We start from the raw sequence: 15,718 nt of genomic DNA, 5'->3' as shown, positions 1-15,718 counted from the left end.
GTGCAAAAATGAGTCAAATTTTACATTTTCTCAAACAGGGTATGGAACTTGGTTCCTCGAATAACTTCTGGCACAGACATCTGAGGGCATGGCCGTCCAAGAAGAAAATGTAGCCATTGGTGCCATCTATCGATCACAAGTTAAAGATTGGCGATCCGTTGGGTACCGACCGAGTTATAGGCAAAACTTGGTGCAAAAATGAGTAAAATGTTACATTTTCGCAAACAGGGTATGGAACTTGGTTCCTCGAATAACTTCTGGCACAGACATCTGAGAGCATGGCCGTCCAAGAAGAAAATGTAGCCATTGGTGCTATCTATCGATCGCTAGTTAAAGATTGGCGATCCGTTGGGTACCAACCGAGTTATAGGGAAAACTTGGTGCAATAATGAGCCTAGGAGATAGGAAATTTTATAGATATTTTTGTTATTTTATTACAATTTTTCAATCTTTTTCAATTTAAAGCATTATTTGAGTGAAAAGAAACTTATTTGAACCAATTGGCATTAAAATAAATCAATTTAATTTTTTTTGCAAAATTTCTCAAAAAAATGGCAAGGGGTACCCCTTATGAAATTTTCGAGCTGAAATTTTTTTAAATTTTTTTTCCGATTTTTTATTCTTTTTTGTGTTTAAAGCATTATTTGAGTGAAAAGAAACTTATTGCAACAAATTCGCATTAAAATACATCAAATTTTTAAAATTTTGCCTAATTGCTCAAAAAAAGGTAAGGCTTTAGCCTGTGGAAATTTTCAAGCGAGCGGAGCGATTGAGGTACCTCTTTCGCTCTTGACCCAGGACTAGTTGTAATGCACTACATACGTGTGTAAGATTCCCATGTTCATAAGGAATGCATGTTTTTTACTCATTGTACAAAGCATGTGTATTGTAATTTTTCGGTTTCTCACGTGCTGTTAGATTCTCATTGAGACCAAGAAACAATCGCATGCAGTACAAATAGAATCAAATTCCATACATGCGTGATACACATCATTAACGTTTACCGTAATTCGTCCATTTTGTTACGTCAAACAGGTATTGGAATATTGCGGCATATTTGTGGAAGAATCCAGAAAAGGACTTGAGAAACAAAAACCTCATCTCAAAAAACCCTGACCCAAAGCTGAGTTACGTCATAAGCATGACACCTAGCAACCGTATTTAATTTAAATTTTTACGCAATATACAATTGTATTCTTTCTGCAGGAACCGACAGTGTGCGTTTAAATTTGCACAAATCGTGATGACGATACACTTGACGAGAGCGATCGCTAACACCTTTGCCTCTGATTATGCTTGTCCTCCTAAGTTCTACTACGACCAGCAAGGTGTAGAGCATGACTGATTTTACCCTCGTAATAGAGTAAATATGCATTCGCGATCGCGCTTTGCATCGTGCCGATAATCGTTTAAGGGTTTGTTTCGCATCACTCCGGTTTACATTGGATGATCATGGGCTCTCAAAATGGCCCTCGATAGATGGGTTCCGGTTGTCAACGATAGTAGTAGTACTGGTAGTAAGCAAACAAGGTCACTAGCTGGCATACCTTGGTTTAACATCCGTTGGGAAAGTTGTATGTGTGGCTGCATGATTTATTTCCTGATTCGTTTGCTGTGAGGTGTAAGGAAAGAGATTAAACTATCGAAATGAAAAACGACAAATACTGTCACTGATCATCATCCGCTGGTGATACGATCATTCGTCTAAAGGTTAAAGGTACAGAGGGTAGTGCCACTGTTTGAAAGGTGTAATTTACTTCGTTCCGAGACAGACATGGTAATTTTTGCGCAGAATAGAACAAGATGATGATGCGTCTCGGAGCTTATTACACAATATATGCATGTAACGTTCTCGTCGCGTAATACCAGCACATATTGTTTGCATTACGGCGGGGGTGTGAGTGTGATGAGAATTACACTGCTGATTGATATTAAATTAATGTGTTTTCTTTCCCTTCAAGCTATTCTTATTGAACAAAGTTTAAGTGCAGCATTGCAAACAGTCCTGCGTTATGCAATAAAATAAGCAAGAAAGTTGAATGACTCTGGCACAGTAAAAGCACCAGAGTGCTTGCTGATGGCAGCCGCAAAGATCTTTTTTGGGGGCAAAACTAAACCGGTTGCTAACCTTGAAACGTTTTGCTGAGGAGTGATGTTGATATGTAGATTCGGACGGTTGGGTTGTAACGTTGATGATAACCATAAGAGGTACTGCATGTTCAACCATAATCAAGTTTTTTGTGTACAAATATCGTAGATTTAATGAACTAACAATAGATTTCAACGGACAGTTGCTTTTATGGGATAATTCTCCACAATGTTTTTACTACGAGTTGTATATCAAACTACAAACTTAATGTATAGAATTATTCTTTACTCTCGAATCAAAGATCTTAATTATGAGGATCAATCTCAAGAATCTAAAAAAAAACATTATCAGATTACTAAACTAAGTTTAGTATACTACACGTAGATGACATTTCCACGAAAGGACTCTTTCTGTCACATTTGACAAGAAGACTGTGGGAATCGGTAGTTCAATTTGTAGTTTACTTAAAAACCTTTCCCAATACATTCAACTAATATAACACATCACAGTTTCCATCACACGGTTTTAAACATTTCGGATCTGATCTGACCGAGCTCTTCCAACTTGTTTCTCGCACGCATCTCTAACCCTTGAGTGCGAAGTGAGATGAAAAGTGAAACCACATAGAACACGGGCTGGAGTGTTGGAGGTTCAGACAGGGCTGGAAAGGGAGATTGTTTTGCGAGGCAGTGGAACAACATCTCGTAAATCGGCATGACTCTCCGATAATATGTGGCAGTAATGGTGGTGGTAGTTTAACATCGCCTTTTTTCTGCCGGTCAACATCTATAAAAGCGTTCACTCTCGACGGTCGACCGTTCAGATAGTCACAGTTCAGACAGCCAAAACCAAGCTGCTTCGATAAACCCGGTTCCGAACAGTGAACTCGAGCGTGTAAACGAGTGTGTATAGTGCTGCGAAAAAGGAAGTTTTTTTGTTGTTGCAGTTCACTAGACTGTGTACATCATCAAGGACACGATGAAGTTGTTTGTGCTTTTGGGCGCACTGTGCGTGTGCGGTACGATGGCGGCCCCAGCGTCGGACGTTGAATTGCGTAAGTTTGCTCGTAAGTACACCGAAATATGTAACGCAGCCGGTTTAATCTGTGCGTCGTCGGTTTGTGTTGCTTGCAGTTGTAATTGCATTGCAGCTTGTATAGTGATCATACGTTGGAAGCGAATGAAACAATTAGCTTCACCAGGCATTTCAGTTCACGATCATTTCAGTTTTAATGATCGTGTGTCATGTCGCGCTTTTGACAAGCGTGTATTAATTTGAATTATGTGCAATAATTGTACTTTTTTGTATCAGATTTGGGAAGAGATTCAGTGAAGAAGAGCTGGAGAGAAAGAGAGGGAGAGAGAGATGAGTTTCTTATAGTTTTTTTTTCAAATTTCGAATCGACTTGCTGCATAATGCATTTAAAGACATGTGTTTGCCATGCAATAGGATATAATCAGACTTTAAAGCCAATTGTATCGATTAGATTCGAACTTACGATCTTACAAGTGTTAGATGAAACCTTTAGCATGGTGGTATAGGTGGTATCACCTGCCAACGCCCGGAAATTTCTATTTTTATCTATGTGAAAATAGACTGTTTTATTCATTGATTGAATTATAAGAGACGAATTAGGGAACTTTACAGTTTATTCATTTTTTTGTAGAAAATGTATACATCAAGTTGCAGACTTCAAAACAGGAAAAGACAACTCAAATTCAACCTTGACATGACTATAAAAGCTCAATTCGTTAAAAGAGATAAATTGGAACGAGAAAAGAAACCAACCATAGCCCACAAAAAATCCTCATAAAGCATAGTTGAATATTAATGATTCAAGATAGTGGAGCAGGTTCTAGAATGTTTGCGAAGATAAAATTGCCAGACCAGAACAGAATTTTCGAAGCAGGTCAATTGAAAGGCGACCGAAAAATGGCGTTTTTTCTACTTAATGAGATGTGGAATAGTAATTTTGTTTTTCGTTTGAGCTGAGTGATCTTCAACTTAAATCCGGCTCGATCTTCATCGTAAATGCTGCTCTGTAGCTGAAGCACACACATGCGTAATCATTCTCGTTAGTAAGCGGGAAGAAGAAACACCTGTTCGAAGTCGATGAGAAAAATTGTGCCTTGCGATCGGCATTTAAATCATGCAATCTTTACGCTGTGACGCGGCAAAACGAGGCTCGAGTTAATTAGATAAAGTGTATCGTATTTGGGCTGGGAACATGTTCGAAGGGGGGAAAAATCTCATTACAATGGAATTATGATAATCGCACACACCGTATGCGATACATATTACGGTGTAAAAAAAAATGTAAAATCACAAAACAATACAACCAACTCTCATCCTATCCTTGACCTGCTTTACTTTGCTTCTCCTGCTCTTCCCATCTCTAGCCACCTACATGGAGATCTGCTATCGTGACAGTCCCGATCTTAGCAACTGTATCAAAAACAGCATCCAGCGTATGCTTCCGGAAATGCATGTAAGTACCAGTTGGGTGGGAAAGAGACACCTCACATCTAGCGGGTAGTTCAAGGCTTACCTGTAGCGTACGTAGGTCATGATCAACTGCTTGGCATCCTTCATTTAAATGCGATTTTAATTCTTTTCCTCATGGTGCTTTTAATGTTTAGCGTTTGAGTTATTACTTTAATGAGTATGTTATCTTCTTGTTTTGTTTTTTTTTGTTTGTTTGTTTAAAATGTATCTATTCATATCTCGTTAGTATTACAGTTTAATTATGTAATTTAATGTCTCCTTTTTGCTATTGTATTGATTCATCTACTTATTCGTTTTTTTGCCTTCTTCAAAATTCTTTTTTTTTTATTTTCTTTACTATTTGTCTATTATATTCTGTTATTGCTTTTATTTGCATTTGCTCACATAAATCTCGCTTTGTATTTTACACAGGCTGGTATTGAAGCGCTTGACTTCCCCTCGCTAGATCCGTACAAGACCCAGAGCACCTACATCGACTACAAACGCAACCAAATGTCGGCATCGCTGCATGTCAAGAATGCCAAAACGTTCGGCATGAGCAAGGCACGGATTCTGGGTGTACGAGCGACGGCCACGGACAAGTCAATGAACATTGAAGTCGATGTACACTTCCCGGAGATCGTCATGGAGGGTTACTTCAAGGGTGAAGGACGCTTCAACAGTATTAAGCTGGCTTCTAAGGGCTACTTTAACAACACCATGAGTAAGGGCATTTTCATCCACACCTACCACAACAGTAGCTAATTTTACTCTGACATACTATATTTCCAGCTGACGTTACGACTACCTGGTCGATGGCGGGACGCGTGAAGGAACGTGACGGCGAGGAATATCTGCAGATCGAGAGCTTTGACATGGCACCTGAGGTGGCTAACATGAAGATCTACGCTACGGGACTTTTCCCCGATCCGGAATTGAGTAAGTTCTGATCGAACATTTACGATGTGACGATGTATCAGTTGCTAATGTCTCCATGGTGAACTTTCCCTTGTCATTCTAGACCAAGTTGCCCTGGAGTTTGTCAACCAGTACTGGCCAATGTTCTACAAGGAGTTGCTGCCCAGCTCTCGGCAGGTTTGGGAACCGGTAATGGTTGAGCTGGTGAACAAAATATTCCTAAGTGTTCCGTACCGACGACTTCTGCCGAAGCAGCAGGAATAAGCTAACGGCTCACGTACGATTGTGGTACAATCTTTTGTTTAGGGTTTTTCATTGTAAGCAAGCAGGTTAATTTGTTGTAATAAACGAACTTCACGTCACTCTTTCTGGGAGGTAAAAGTATTTCCAAAAAGTCTTTTTTTATGTTGCTTTATGTTTTGAAGGAGTGAATGATCACCATGTTTTGTGTCAACTTGTTGGAGATGTGAAAAGTTTTGTAAATGATCTAAAAATAACATCTAAAAGTCATTATTCTTCACTAACAATCTCTCTACCCAGGTGTCCAATTTAATTCAGGAGGAAAAACCCAGGTGTCCAATTTAATTCAGGGGAAAACCCCATGTAGACTCATGCCATATTTGTCAGTTCTCATGGATCACATGCCTGATGCGTGTTTTGATTCCCACAATAATTCGTGGACATTTGCCCAGGTTGATTAAAAAATTGTCACACTGATACTATCACAAGCGTCAGGTTTAATCCGCATCTCACGAACTAAGGAACAGGAACCCCGTAACCTTTCAATAACATGATTTGCGTCAGCAAAAGAATTTCTTACTTCATTCCCTCACTTATCTGGCGCATAATAAGTCTTAAAGAAATATTTTTAAAAACAACATGATGAAATGTTCCCTGTTTATAGTCTTGGAGTGATAAATCTTTATGTTAATTTGTATGTTTAGCTTGATAGCAATAGAAACCTTTCAGTATGCTTTATTGGCATAAGAATGCTGATGACACGAAGAAGAACCGTACTAGAAGAAGCTTCTAGGCGACAAAAGAACTACCTTTGCATCCATTAATATGATGAAGTTCCATCCATTGGCAAATGCGCAAAACAATGGTTGATTTTAATGAAAGTGTTGTTTGTGCTACTCCTATAATTCCAAGCTACTCCTATAATGTTGCGCTACCGTGGTCCTTTTTAAAGAAGGATTGGGGGTTGTTGGGGTGGCCATTGTTTGTATGATTATTGCCTACGATTGGCACAAAGGTTTATAGTTTTAACGGCTTCATACCTGAACAGTTCCCTATTCAAAGCCTCCAAAAAAGGAAACATTATCAAGAGAAAATTCCTCGCAATGCTTTTGGGTGGATGGAAAAGTTCTTCTACTTTTCAACTTCCTTTACAGTTGACCCACTTAACGCCTTAGCTTAAGCACTAGAAGAACAAAAAAAGAAACGTCTAATTATTGTTCTTTTCACATGTTTTCTTTCCACCATTCTTCACTTCTATAATACTATTTGGTTTGTTCTTAAACCGCCACTAAACATAGGCTACACTTTCCTTCTAACCTGATCGTAATCATCCTGCCCATGATCCGCTAATGGGAAGGTTGGGCCTGCTAACAGGCCTTCCTTTCAAAACACACATATATGGCCGTGCGTGGACGCCGGTAACTATTTATTCGTGTGATTGAGCACGCGAACGATGAACGGAATTGCTGGCGGGGCTTGGCTAGGTTTTGCGCTACTCCGAATTATCGATCGTACGGTTGGTGATGGTAGTGAAGAAAACAGACAGACGTTGCGCTGGTAAAAGCAAGCAAATGGCATAGGTGTCGGCTGGCAATGGGTGGAACAATGACAGAGCTGTCCATTTGCCAGCATTCCGAACGAAAGAACGCTGAGCTTCAGGGCGGCTTAAAGACATTAAAGCTTAGACTGGGAACAGGCGAATGGGGAAAAGGGAGGAGATGATGGGTTAGTGTACTGGTAGATTGAAACAAGTGAAACACTGCTGTTGTTTCGTGTTTGTCTTCGGATCACACAGCGATGATCTAAAAAATAAAACTATTTTAAGTATTGTATGTTCTTTCCTTTTTGTCTGATTCTTATAATTTTCTCTTATTTATCGAGATCATTGGGATAGGGAATTTTTAATTTATTTAAATTATTTTATTTATAATTAATTATTACGGCTTGGGCCGTATTGTCGAATTTATTTAAATTACTAAATTTCATTACTCGAAACGAATCATTTTCTGTTATTGAATCAACAGTTGAAAACTAAGAAAACTAAACAAAATATCTAATAATCCAAAGATTAATTAATTCGTTATCTTCATCAAATTATAATCTAACATTACATTTTCACTCTGCACTGTACCAAACCTCTCCTTTCTTGCACCGCCGCCAACTCACCCGAAGATTGGGGCTGACGGGTGATCCGTACGAAACTTCGTACTACGAGACGCTCGTGCCCGCACCATAGTTTGAATCTTGCGTGACCACACACGCGTGCGATCGGTTTTTTTGCCAAAGACTCTACTTACCGCAAACTACACGGAATCCGATAGACCTCCCGATTCTCCCGATGTTACACGCACCAAACCACGAGCTCACGAGCGGTAGTAGTTGTCTGCGATCAAGAATTAGTGGGACGGGATCATCGGGAATGGATGGCATCGGGACAGAACACATTCCCGATCGGACTCTTTCCCCAATGGGGATACAGTGTGGAAGAAGAGAAGAGAAACAACACACACACACACAGAGACAGTCGCCCAAGTGCAACAGGAAGAGGACGGGACGTGGACAATTCCGTGTGTGCGTGCGCCGGGAGTCCGGCGTGTCTATATAAAACGGTCATCAATAAGCTGGCCGCATTACAGTTCAATTTCAAACGGTTTCGAGTCAATGTCACGGGCACGTCCACGGCGCGGCACTGTCCCGATTAGCGGTTCGTTCAATTATTCGGGAACACTTTGAAACCCGAACTGCGCAGCCAAGAAGTGATTTGAGTGAAGTGAGTTTTGGCTTTGTGTTGGTTGGGTAAATAAAAAAAAATACTCAGTTCATTTAAATCGTTTATATCGATCGAACGTATGAAGTGTTTTAGTGTGGTGTGAAAACAGGCGGTCGTGAAAGTGTACATCATTATTGTGACAAAGTGTCACAATGCGATCGATTGGTGTGATCATATTAGCCTGCTGTTTGACGGCAACAGTGGCAAATATTGATAAAGATGAATCACATCTTAGTGATGATACCGTTGTAATTGAAGGTAACGTGGAAAAAAAAAGTTTAAATTAAAAAAAATTAAATATTAATTCTAAAGAGGGTTCGTCGCTTGTTTGAATTATAAGCAAAATCAAAAGACTTCAACGCTTTAATAGGCCGAGTATTAATCAGTGCGCACTGGTTTTGAAACTAATGGTCGTGAAGTTACAAATTATGTTTATGGTTAGCAATAAAAAAAAACAATAAAACATTTATTTTTGTATTTAATATTTAAACACTGTGGGCGCGAAAGTAAAGGAAATTAATGGTGACTGAAATGCGAAACCGGGAAGATCCTTATCCGATCATCTGAACACGTTCTTACATACTTTTGTTTGTATAGTGCATCGGTTCACTTGTTCCTGCGTTTCCCGGTACACACGCTTAAAGCAAACTGCGTAGTTTCAAGCCACGGCTGCTCCCCATTAACACAGGAGCATTGAACCATGCAACCGCCCAAACGGCATAAAACACCCTTGTCAGTATCGGGCGTTTCTCGCCTTGCTAAGCACCAACCCGATCCAGCGCTGGCTCTTCACCACGGCCAACGAACGTGACAAAGGCGTTGAAAAGTGTCTCAACAAAGAAACTGTTGGTGGATCAGGATCTTCTGTGCATGGCAGTGTACGGGTGCCATTTAGGTTTGACATTTTGTTCCATTCCGTTTGTGCCCGGTTTGTGCAGTGTTGCGAGCAACACGCAAGGCTGCGAAACAGGTGATGGTTGTGTCCGTTCCGAGGACGGAAGAACTCACTAGAAACTGGTTCACATCACAGGTACAGAAGGTCGAGGACAGGATGGTAAGAACAATTGCAAAACTCAAACCGGTAGGTACCGGTTTCGGGGCAGGCATGATCTAAGAACCTTACCATGTTCTCTATCTACGGGACAGATGGGGTGAAAGGGGGGAGGGTTGACAAGAAATGAAGAAGTAAACCACGAACAAGGGAACCATTTTTCGTAGCTTGTTGAACAATAATCCGATTGTTCTTAATGTTGAAAATCCCCAAAAACTCAGCCTTGTCGCGTCATCGTGAAACAATTTCCGCTTAGCCATTCGGTGAAGGAAAGATGGCTTAATCTCCACACAAAAAAAAAACAAACAAAAACACACCTCAATAAGACCCATAAACATTCCCCAACAGCAGCAAACATGACGATGAGGATGGGAAGACAGAATGTGGGGCTAGGGTGGGGTAGTGCGTGCCGTGAAATGGGGCAAGTGAAAAGGATCGCATGCAAACGGGAAAAATCCAACCGATTGCGGCACCTTGCGAAATGTGTCATCCGCGTGCCATCCCAAAGGCCACGAGAGGTGGAAAAAAAATAGTGAGTGCTTTCCTATGGGTAAGGGCGCGTAACGCCCTGGCGTAGAATGAACGGAGGGGCGCTGCGTGGAGTGTTTATTACTTTCCATGCGAGTTCATAGATAATTCCGATCAGGTACGCCACCGGCGTAAAAATGTTTCGACGGACGGACCACGCCACATGCCGGTCTGGGTAGTAGTCACGCTAGGAGTATGCACACTATGGTACCGGGTTGGTATAAACATGCGTCAAAATAAAGTTTATAAATTTGTTTAACAATTGTAGCAATAAAATATAGAGGGAAATATCACCAAATTATGTCGTATAACCTTAGTCATTACAAATCTGTATAAAGTTGTAGAGTAAACAGCATCTAAATTTAAAAATTAAAACAGCCCAAATGTATGCAATCTGTAGTACTTTTTCACTTAATGTACAAAGCTTTTGTAAAGCAATGTTTTTTTACGTTGTGAAACCTTATTTACTTAACTAGTTTTTGTCCATTCTCTCTCATCGTCAACTACCACCGTTGTTAAGAATTAATTTAATTTTTATCGATCAACAGTCACGCATTCATCCATTAACGGCTGGAATAGGTTGATAAGTCTGCAAAAAAACAACTAATTACAGGTTGTGCTAATGGTTGGGCTGGATGGATCGTGGCAAGGAACGCAACTTTTAATTAACGATCCTTCCATTTGGACGCTTCTGTTCCACCATCAGCTACGTTAAGGTGGTCGAAAGGATCGAAAGAGGGCCCGTAACAAGCGAATAAAGTATGTTAAACGAGTCTAGTAAAACTGATTAAGCAGCAGCGGCAGCAAATACAATGGCGTTTTGTCCTCTTTACGATCGACGCATGGTAGGAAAATTTCTTCAGGGGATGATCGTTTGAATGTGCCGATCATGCTGCAACATGCAACGACATCGTATGGAGCATTGTATAGCAGAAGCGCATTGATATTCCAACCTCCCCTTACTAGTATCAACACTTTCTGATTTATGTGCAAGATCCCAGACCATCCACAGGATGGTGCGCATGGATCGCTGTTTTCTATCTCGTTTTTTTTAGAATTAATTTTGCAAATACTGCAACTGCACAGGGGATGGCCTTCTGGTGCTTCTGGTTGGAAAATGGAAAGTACTGTTACTATTGGTTTGTTAATCTAGCGGATGCTTTTAGCACCTACATTTACGATCGTGTCGTTTTACGACCAAGCGGTCAACAATGCTTGTCCTTTGATTCCGTTCCGGGCTAGCTCATTAGCACAGCGAATAATGGATTTATGGATGGGCAATCTTGATATTTGTAGTAAGAAAGTAGAATCTTCAAAGGAATTTCACTACGAGCTACCTACAGTTAAAGGAGTGAGAAAGGGTGTTAAATAAATAAAGTATCTTAGATTTTAGAAGTATTTTTTTCTACAGTAAGAAACATGTCATGAAATGTATCTTTAGTGACGTTGCAAATGCCTATTCAATAATAAAATAATTGCATTTCTTTATTGCTTTTAATTAAGGATTGTCAGAAAGCAGAAAGAGATATAAAAAATATTTTGCTTTCATATTATGCAACTAACATAACATAAATATTGAACATAATAAAAAACCTCTTCCCATATATTCCAAAACTCCCAAACAAAGGCTATTGACCTCATCGGGAGTTTGTATTTTTAGCTGCAACAGTGAAACATTGCTAAGGTCATACGGTTTGCTCACGTTACCAGCGTTCCAGATTCCCGTTCTCTTTTGCTTTTGCTCTTTTCCTATGGTGGCCTGGGAAGAGGTGAATCATGTGAGCTGTCTGGAAGAAAAACCACTTCTCAAGCCCAAACCACAGGTCACAGACTGGACAAGAGTTTGATTGATATTTTCGGGCGACCGATCAACCGGCCAGATCGATCATCATTTCTTCCGATCTGCATTCCCCACCTCGTTCTCCTTGCTTTTTATTTCATTCGTTTAATCCTCCCGATAATCTGCGTTCCGCTTTCATACGTTGCCAGCTCGACTTTGGCTGGTTAATATGTAAATTTATTCAAATATTGCCACCCCGAAGGTGTGAACGAACTTTCAAATAAAAACAAAAATATCTATCAAAAGAGCAAGTGTAGCGAACAAGCAAAAAACAAAAGGAGGCCAACACGCAGAAAATAAGTAAAACAAATATTTATCTGTCGGTATGTGATTTTTTTTATGTATTACGTTAATGTTCTTTTGTAATCCATGCAGTTTGCTGGTTGTTTTTTTTTGTTCTTGTTGTTTGGCACTGAAATTCGTTCGATTTTTGGGGCTGCGATTGAATCGAAGCAATGGCGTGCTGATGCGAATAATTTGCGCCACTTGACAGTGATTTATGAAGCTTTGGCAGTGTGTACCTTTGTCCTGTTTTAGTTTCTTTTACGAGAGTTTGTTTTAATGTATTCCATTAGTGAAAGCATCGCACTTTTGATATTATTTTATCCAAACTAGATGACGATCATGTAAGGTGCAAGGCAAACGTTAGCCTTCCAGGCTAATGAAATATACTTTTAACAGTTTGTTATTGAATTATGAGCATAAAGAATGATATGATAATAATGGAAATAAACTATGAATTATTTAAAGAGAAAAAAAAGTAAGATAAAAAGTGATTTAAAGCTATAATTATAAAGTCTCTTTTTATATGTTTTACTTGCATGAGCAGCCGATCAACCGCCGCCACGACAGCCACGTCAAGTATGGCTGAACTCTCACGTGCCGCATGCCGACTGGAAACAGGCACTCGGGGACGGTAGCCCTTGCCTTACTGCCAAGGGCCATCTCGGCTTCTGCACCTCGTTCCGTAAGTGCTATCCATACTTTAAGGTGCCCGATTTGAGCGTCTGGGAGTCATGGGTGCTCGGTAACTACGATACCTGCAGCTACTTCAACGAACAGGCCCGTCAAGCGTTCGGTGTGTGCTGCACCAACCCCATCACACCCCTTCCGATCGATTCCAATCCCGTCATAGAAACTGTGCCTGGGGTAATACTGCCACCGTTCAGTGCCACCGGTGGAACCGGGCAGGCTGAGCCGAACAAACCGCCGAACAAGAACAACAACTATCCGAGCTGGCCACCGCCAGTTCCGACCCATCCGCCGGATCATACGCCCGCCACCCATCCACCTTCGTTCGGTGGCCCTGCACCACCGACCACGGTTTCGTCCGTTGGTCCGGTATCGGAACCAACGCAACGACCATCGACGACGTGGCCTACACGACCGCGACCACCACAAGTTCCGAATCAACCGACACCGGCCCCAGCACCGATACAACCGATCGGTGTTTGGCCACCGCCCGTTCCCACTCATCCACCGTTGGAGATCGCCACCCTGCCACCTTCGTCGTCCGGTGTCGTGAGTGACCCATCGATCGTTGGTTGTGGTGTGAAAAATGGCAATCCGGTAAGTGGGATGATAATCGATACTTGAATCGACAAACGATGCACGATTGATCATCGGTTGTTTTTTTTTTGTTATATTTCGAAATTGTTCGCTTGAAGTGACGCAAACCGACGTCGATTAATGCATTTTTGGCAAGGAAGATCGTTCTGCAAACAACCGTAAAGTATCATTTAGAATTATTTACCACACAACAATATGACTGTGAAAGCTTTGTCCATAAAGCGAAAATTGCATCATTGAGTAATCACAATGAATGATGGCTTATAATATTGATCTTTATCAAATGATTGTGGAAAATCAATAATGAAACAACTCTTTTATTAATGTGTTGTTTATCTCGCTGTGAAATCAAATACTAAGGAAAGCCTTAAAAAAATATTTCATCCTGAATGTATGCATTGTTTGTAACTTTTTGCCCTAATAATGACTACCGTTTTATGTTGTGCTTTCAGGACACGGAACGAATCGTTGGTGGTCACAATGCGGATCCGAACGAGTGGCCTTGGATAGCGGCCCTGTTTAACAATGGGCGACAGTTTTGTGGTGGATCACTGATCGATAGTATTCACATCCTAACGGCGGCCCATTGCGTTGCACAGTAGGTAGAACCACTCGTCCTGAGACCGAAACTGAGACATTCTATCCTATTTCTCTTTTCTTTCCCTTTTTCTGAAACAGTATGAGCTCCTACGACGTGGCACGTCTGTCGGTGAAGCTTGGTGATCATAATATCCGATCGAACACGGAGGTACAGCACGTGGAACGACGCGTTAAGCGACTTGTCCGTCATCGAGGGTTCGATTCGCGTACATTGGTAAGTAGATTTATGTTGCAATATGGCATAAGAACTGAAGCGGGAATTTTCTTCGTTCCACAGTACAACGATGTGGCCGTCCTGACGATGGATCAACCGGTACCGTTTACGAAGCAAGTACGACCGATCTGTCTGCCGGCAGCAGATAACACGCGGGCTTACAATGGCCATACCGCTACCGTTATCGGTTGGGGAAGCTTGAGAGAAAGTATGTACGAGAGGCTTTGCTGCTAATGCGTAACGGGCTGTTAACGTTTGCTTTACCTTTTAACAGACGGACCACAGCCAGCAATCCTGCAGGAGGTGAATCTACCGATCTGGACAAACAACGAGTGTCGCATCAAGTACGGTCCAGCGGCACCGGGTGGTATTATCGATACGATGCTTTGTGCCGGCCAGGCTGCCAAGGATTCCTGCAGTGTAAGTGCCTTTCTTCAAGATGAGGTGGTGCAACACAGAAGTTGCTTAAATTAATGACATCTTGTCCTTCCAAACAGGGTGACTCGGGTGGTCCATTGATGGTGAACGATGGCACGTGGACACAGGTCGGTGTCGTTTCCTGGGGTATCGGCTGCGGCAAGGGTCAGTATCCGGGCGTGTACACGCGCGTCACTGCCTTCCTGCCGTGGATTAAGAAAAACATCAATGACGCCTAGAACACAGCCGGGCCCGTAAACGCAACACAATTGCCATTCATAGAAGTGCCACTTTTTCTGAACCCTTTTCTTACTTCCCTACTGGACATTATTCCACTTGAAGGTGGCGCTTTTTTTACAAAATAAACAGTGACTGAACGAATTGTGTGTTGTTTTTTAGCCTTTTCTTTTAGAATCTATCTCGTTTAGAAATAATCTCGTGTTGCGGTGTTAGTGTGCAAACTCCTCCGAAACGGCTGAACCGATTTGTATAATTTTTTTTTTGAAATTTGCAATTATTTAAGAATTTTCAAATAATCAACGATATTCTCTAATCGCCACTCTAATAAAACCACACGAATCAACACTGAACACTCAAAATGTTTGCTTTAATTACAAAACGCATGTTTAAGAGCAAAGCTAGGTTTGCCGGGTAAGCTAGTTAATTTCTAAAAGTTTACTAAATTACTCAAAAAAGCTAAGGCTATAGCCTTAGGAAATTTTCAAACTTTTAGATTTTTTTATTTTTTTATTATTTTTTATTCTTTTTTTTTTGTTTAAAACATTTTTTGAGTGACAAGAAACTTATTGCAACCAATTGGCATTAAAATAAATCAATTTAATTTTTTTTGCAAAATTTTCTCAAAAAAATGGCAAGGGGTACCCCTTATGAAATTTTTGAGCTGAAATTTTTTTTTAAATTTTTTTCCGATTTTTTATTCTTTTTTGTGTTTGAAGCATTATTTGAGTGAAAAGAAACCTATTGCAACAAATTCGCAT

At 40.8% G+C, this 15,718-nt stretch overlaps 2 protein-coding genes across 3 annotated transcripts; both read left to right on the top strand.

The window, feature by feature from the left end:
• Positions 1 to 2,899: 2,899 nt before the first annotated feature.
• LOC125762197 (uncharacterized) lies at positions 2,900 to 5,875 on the top strand. Of its 2 annotated transcripts, none has more exons than XM_049424044.1 (5): positions 2,900 to 3,155; positions 4,489 to 4,577; positions 5,006 to 5,297; positions 5,366 to 5,512; positions 5,595 to 5,875. In XM_049424044.1, the coding sequence occupies exons 1-5, from the start codon at positions 3,068 to 3,070 to the stop codon at positions 5,753 to 5,755; spliced, it is 777 nt and encodes a 258-aa protein (XP_049280001.1). In that variant the 5' UTR covers positions 2,900 to 3,067; the 3' UTR covers positions 5,756 to 5,875. The 2 variants fall into 2 exon arrangements, with proteins under 2 accessions (XP_049280001.1, XP_049280002.1); XM_049424045.1 differs by having other exon boundaries at positions 2,901 to 3,143.
• Positions 5,876 to 8,021: 2,146 nt separating this feature from the next.
• Positions 8,022 to 15,101, top strand: LOC125762170 (CLIP domain-containing serine protease B9). The gene is made up of 7 exons (XM_049424002.1): positions 8,022 to 8,759; positions 12,750 to 13,489; positions 13,942 to 14,087; positions 14,168 to 14,303; positions 14,367 to 14,511; positions 14,578 to 14,723; positions 14,801 to 15,101. Exons 1-7 carry the CDS (start codon positions 8,654 to 8,656, stop codon positions 14,957 to 14,959), a joined length of 1,578 nt encoding a protein of 525 aa, XP_049279959.1. The 5' UTR covers positions 8,022 to 8,653; the 3' UTR covers positions 14,960 to 15,101.
• Positions 15,102 to 15,718: the final 617 nt, after the last annotated feature.

The sequence above is a fragment of the Anopheles funestus genome, chromosome 2RL (assembly GCF_943734845.2).
Source record: "Anopheles funestus chromosome 2RL, idAnoFuneDA-416_04, whole genome shotgun sequence".
NCBI classification, from domain to species: Eukaryota; Metazoa; Arthropoda; class Insecta; order Diptera; family Culicidae; genus Anopheles; species Anopheles funestus.
This window is presented reverse-complemented; position numbering and strand designations above follow the sequence as displayed.

Bases quoted from the DNA above. Each gene is read 5' to 3' on its own strand.
- LOC125762197 (XM_049424044.1), top strand. From the start codon at position 3,068: ATGAAGTTGTTTGTGCTTTTGGGCGCACTGTGCGTGTGCGGTACGATG. The intron at 3,156-4,488 runs GTAAGTACACCG...TCCCATCTCTAG, and splicing joins TGAATTGCGTAAGTTTGCTC to CCACCTACATGGAGATCTGC. The intron at 5,513-5,594 runs GTAAGTTCTGAT...TTGTCATTCTAG, and splicing joins TTTCCCCGATCCGGAATTGA to ACCAAGTTGCCCTGGAGTTT.
- LOC125762170 (XM_049424002.1), top strand. From the start codon at position 8,654: ATGCGATCGATTGGTGTGATCATATTAGCCTGCTGTTTGACGGCAACA. The intron at 14,304-14,366 runs GTAAGTAGATTT...TTCGTTCCACAG, and splicing joins GGTTCGATTCGCGTACATTG to TACAACGATGTGGCCGTCCT. The intron at 14,724-14,800 runs GTAAGTGCCTTT...CCTTCCAAACAG, and splicing joins CTGCCAAGGATTCCTGCAGT to GGTGACTCGGGTGGTCCATT.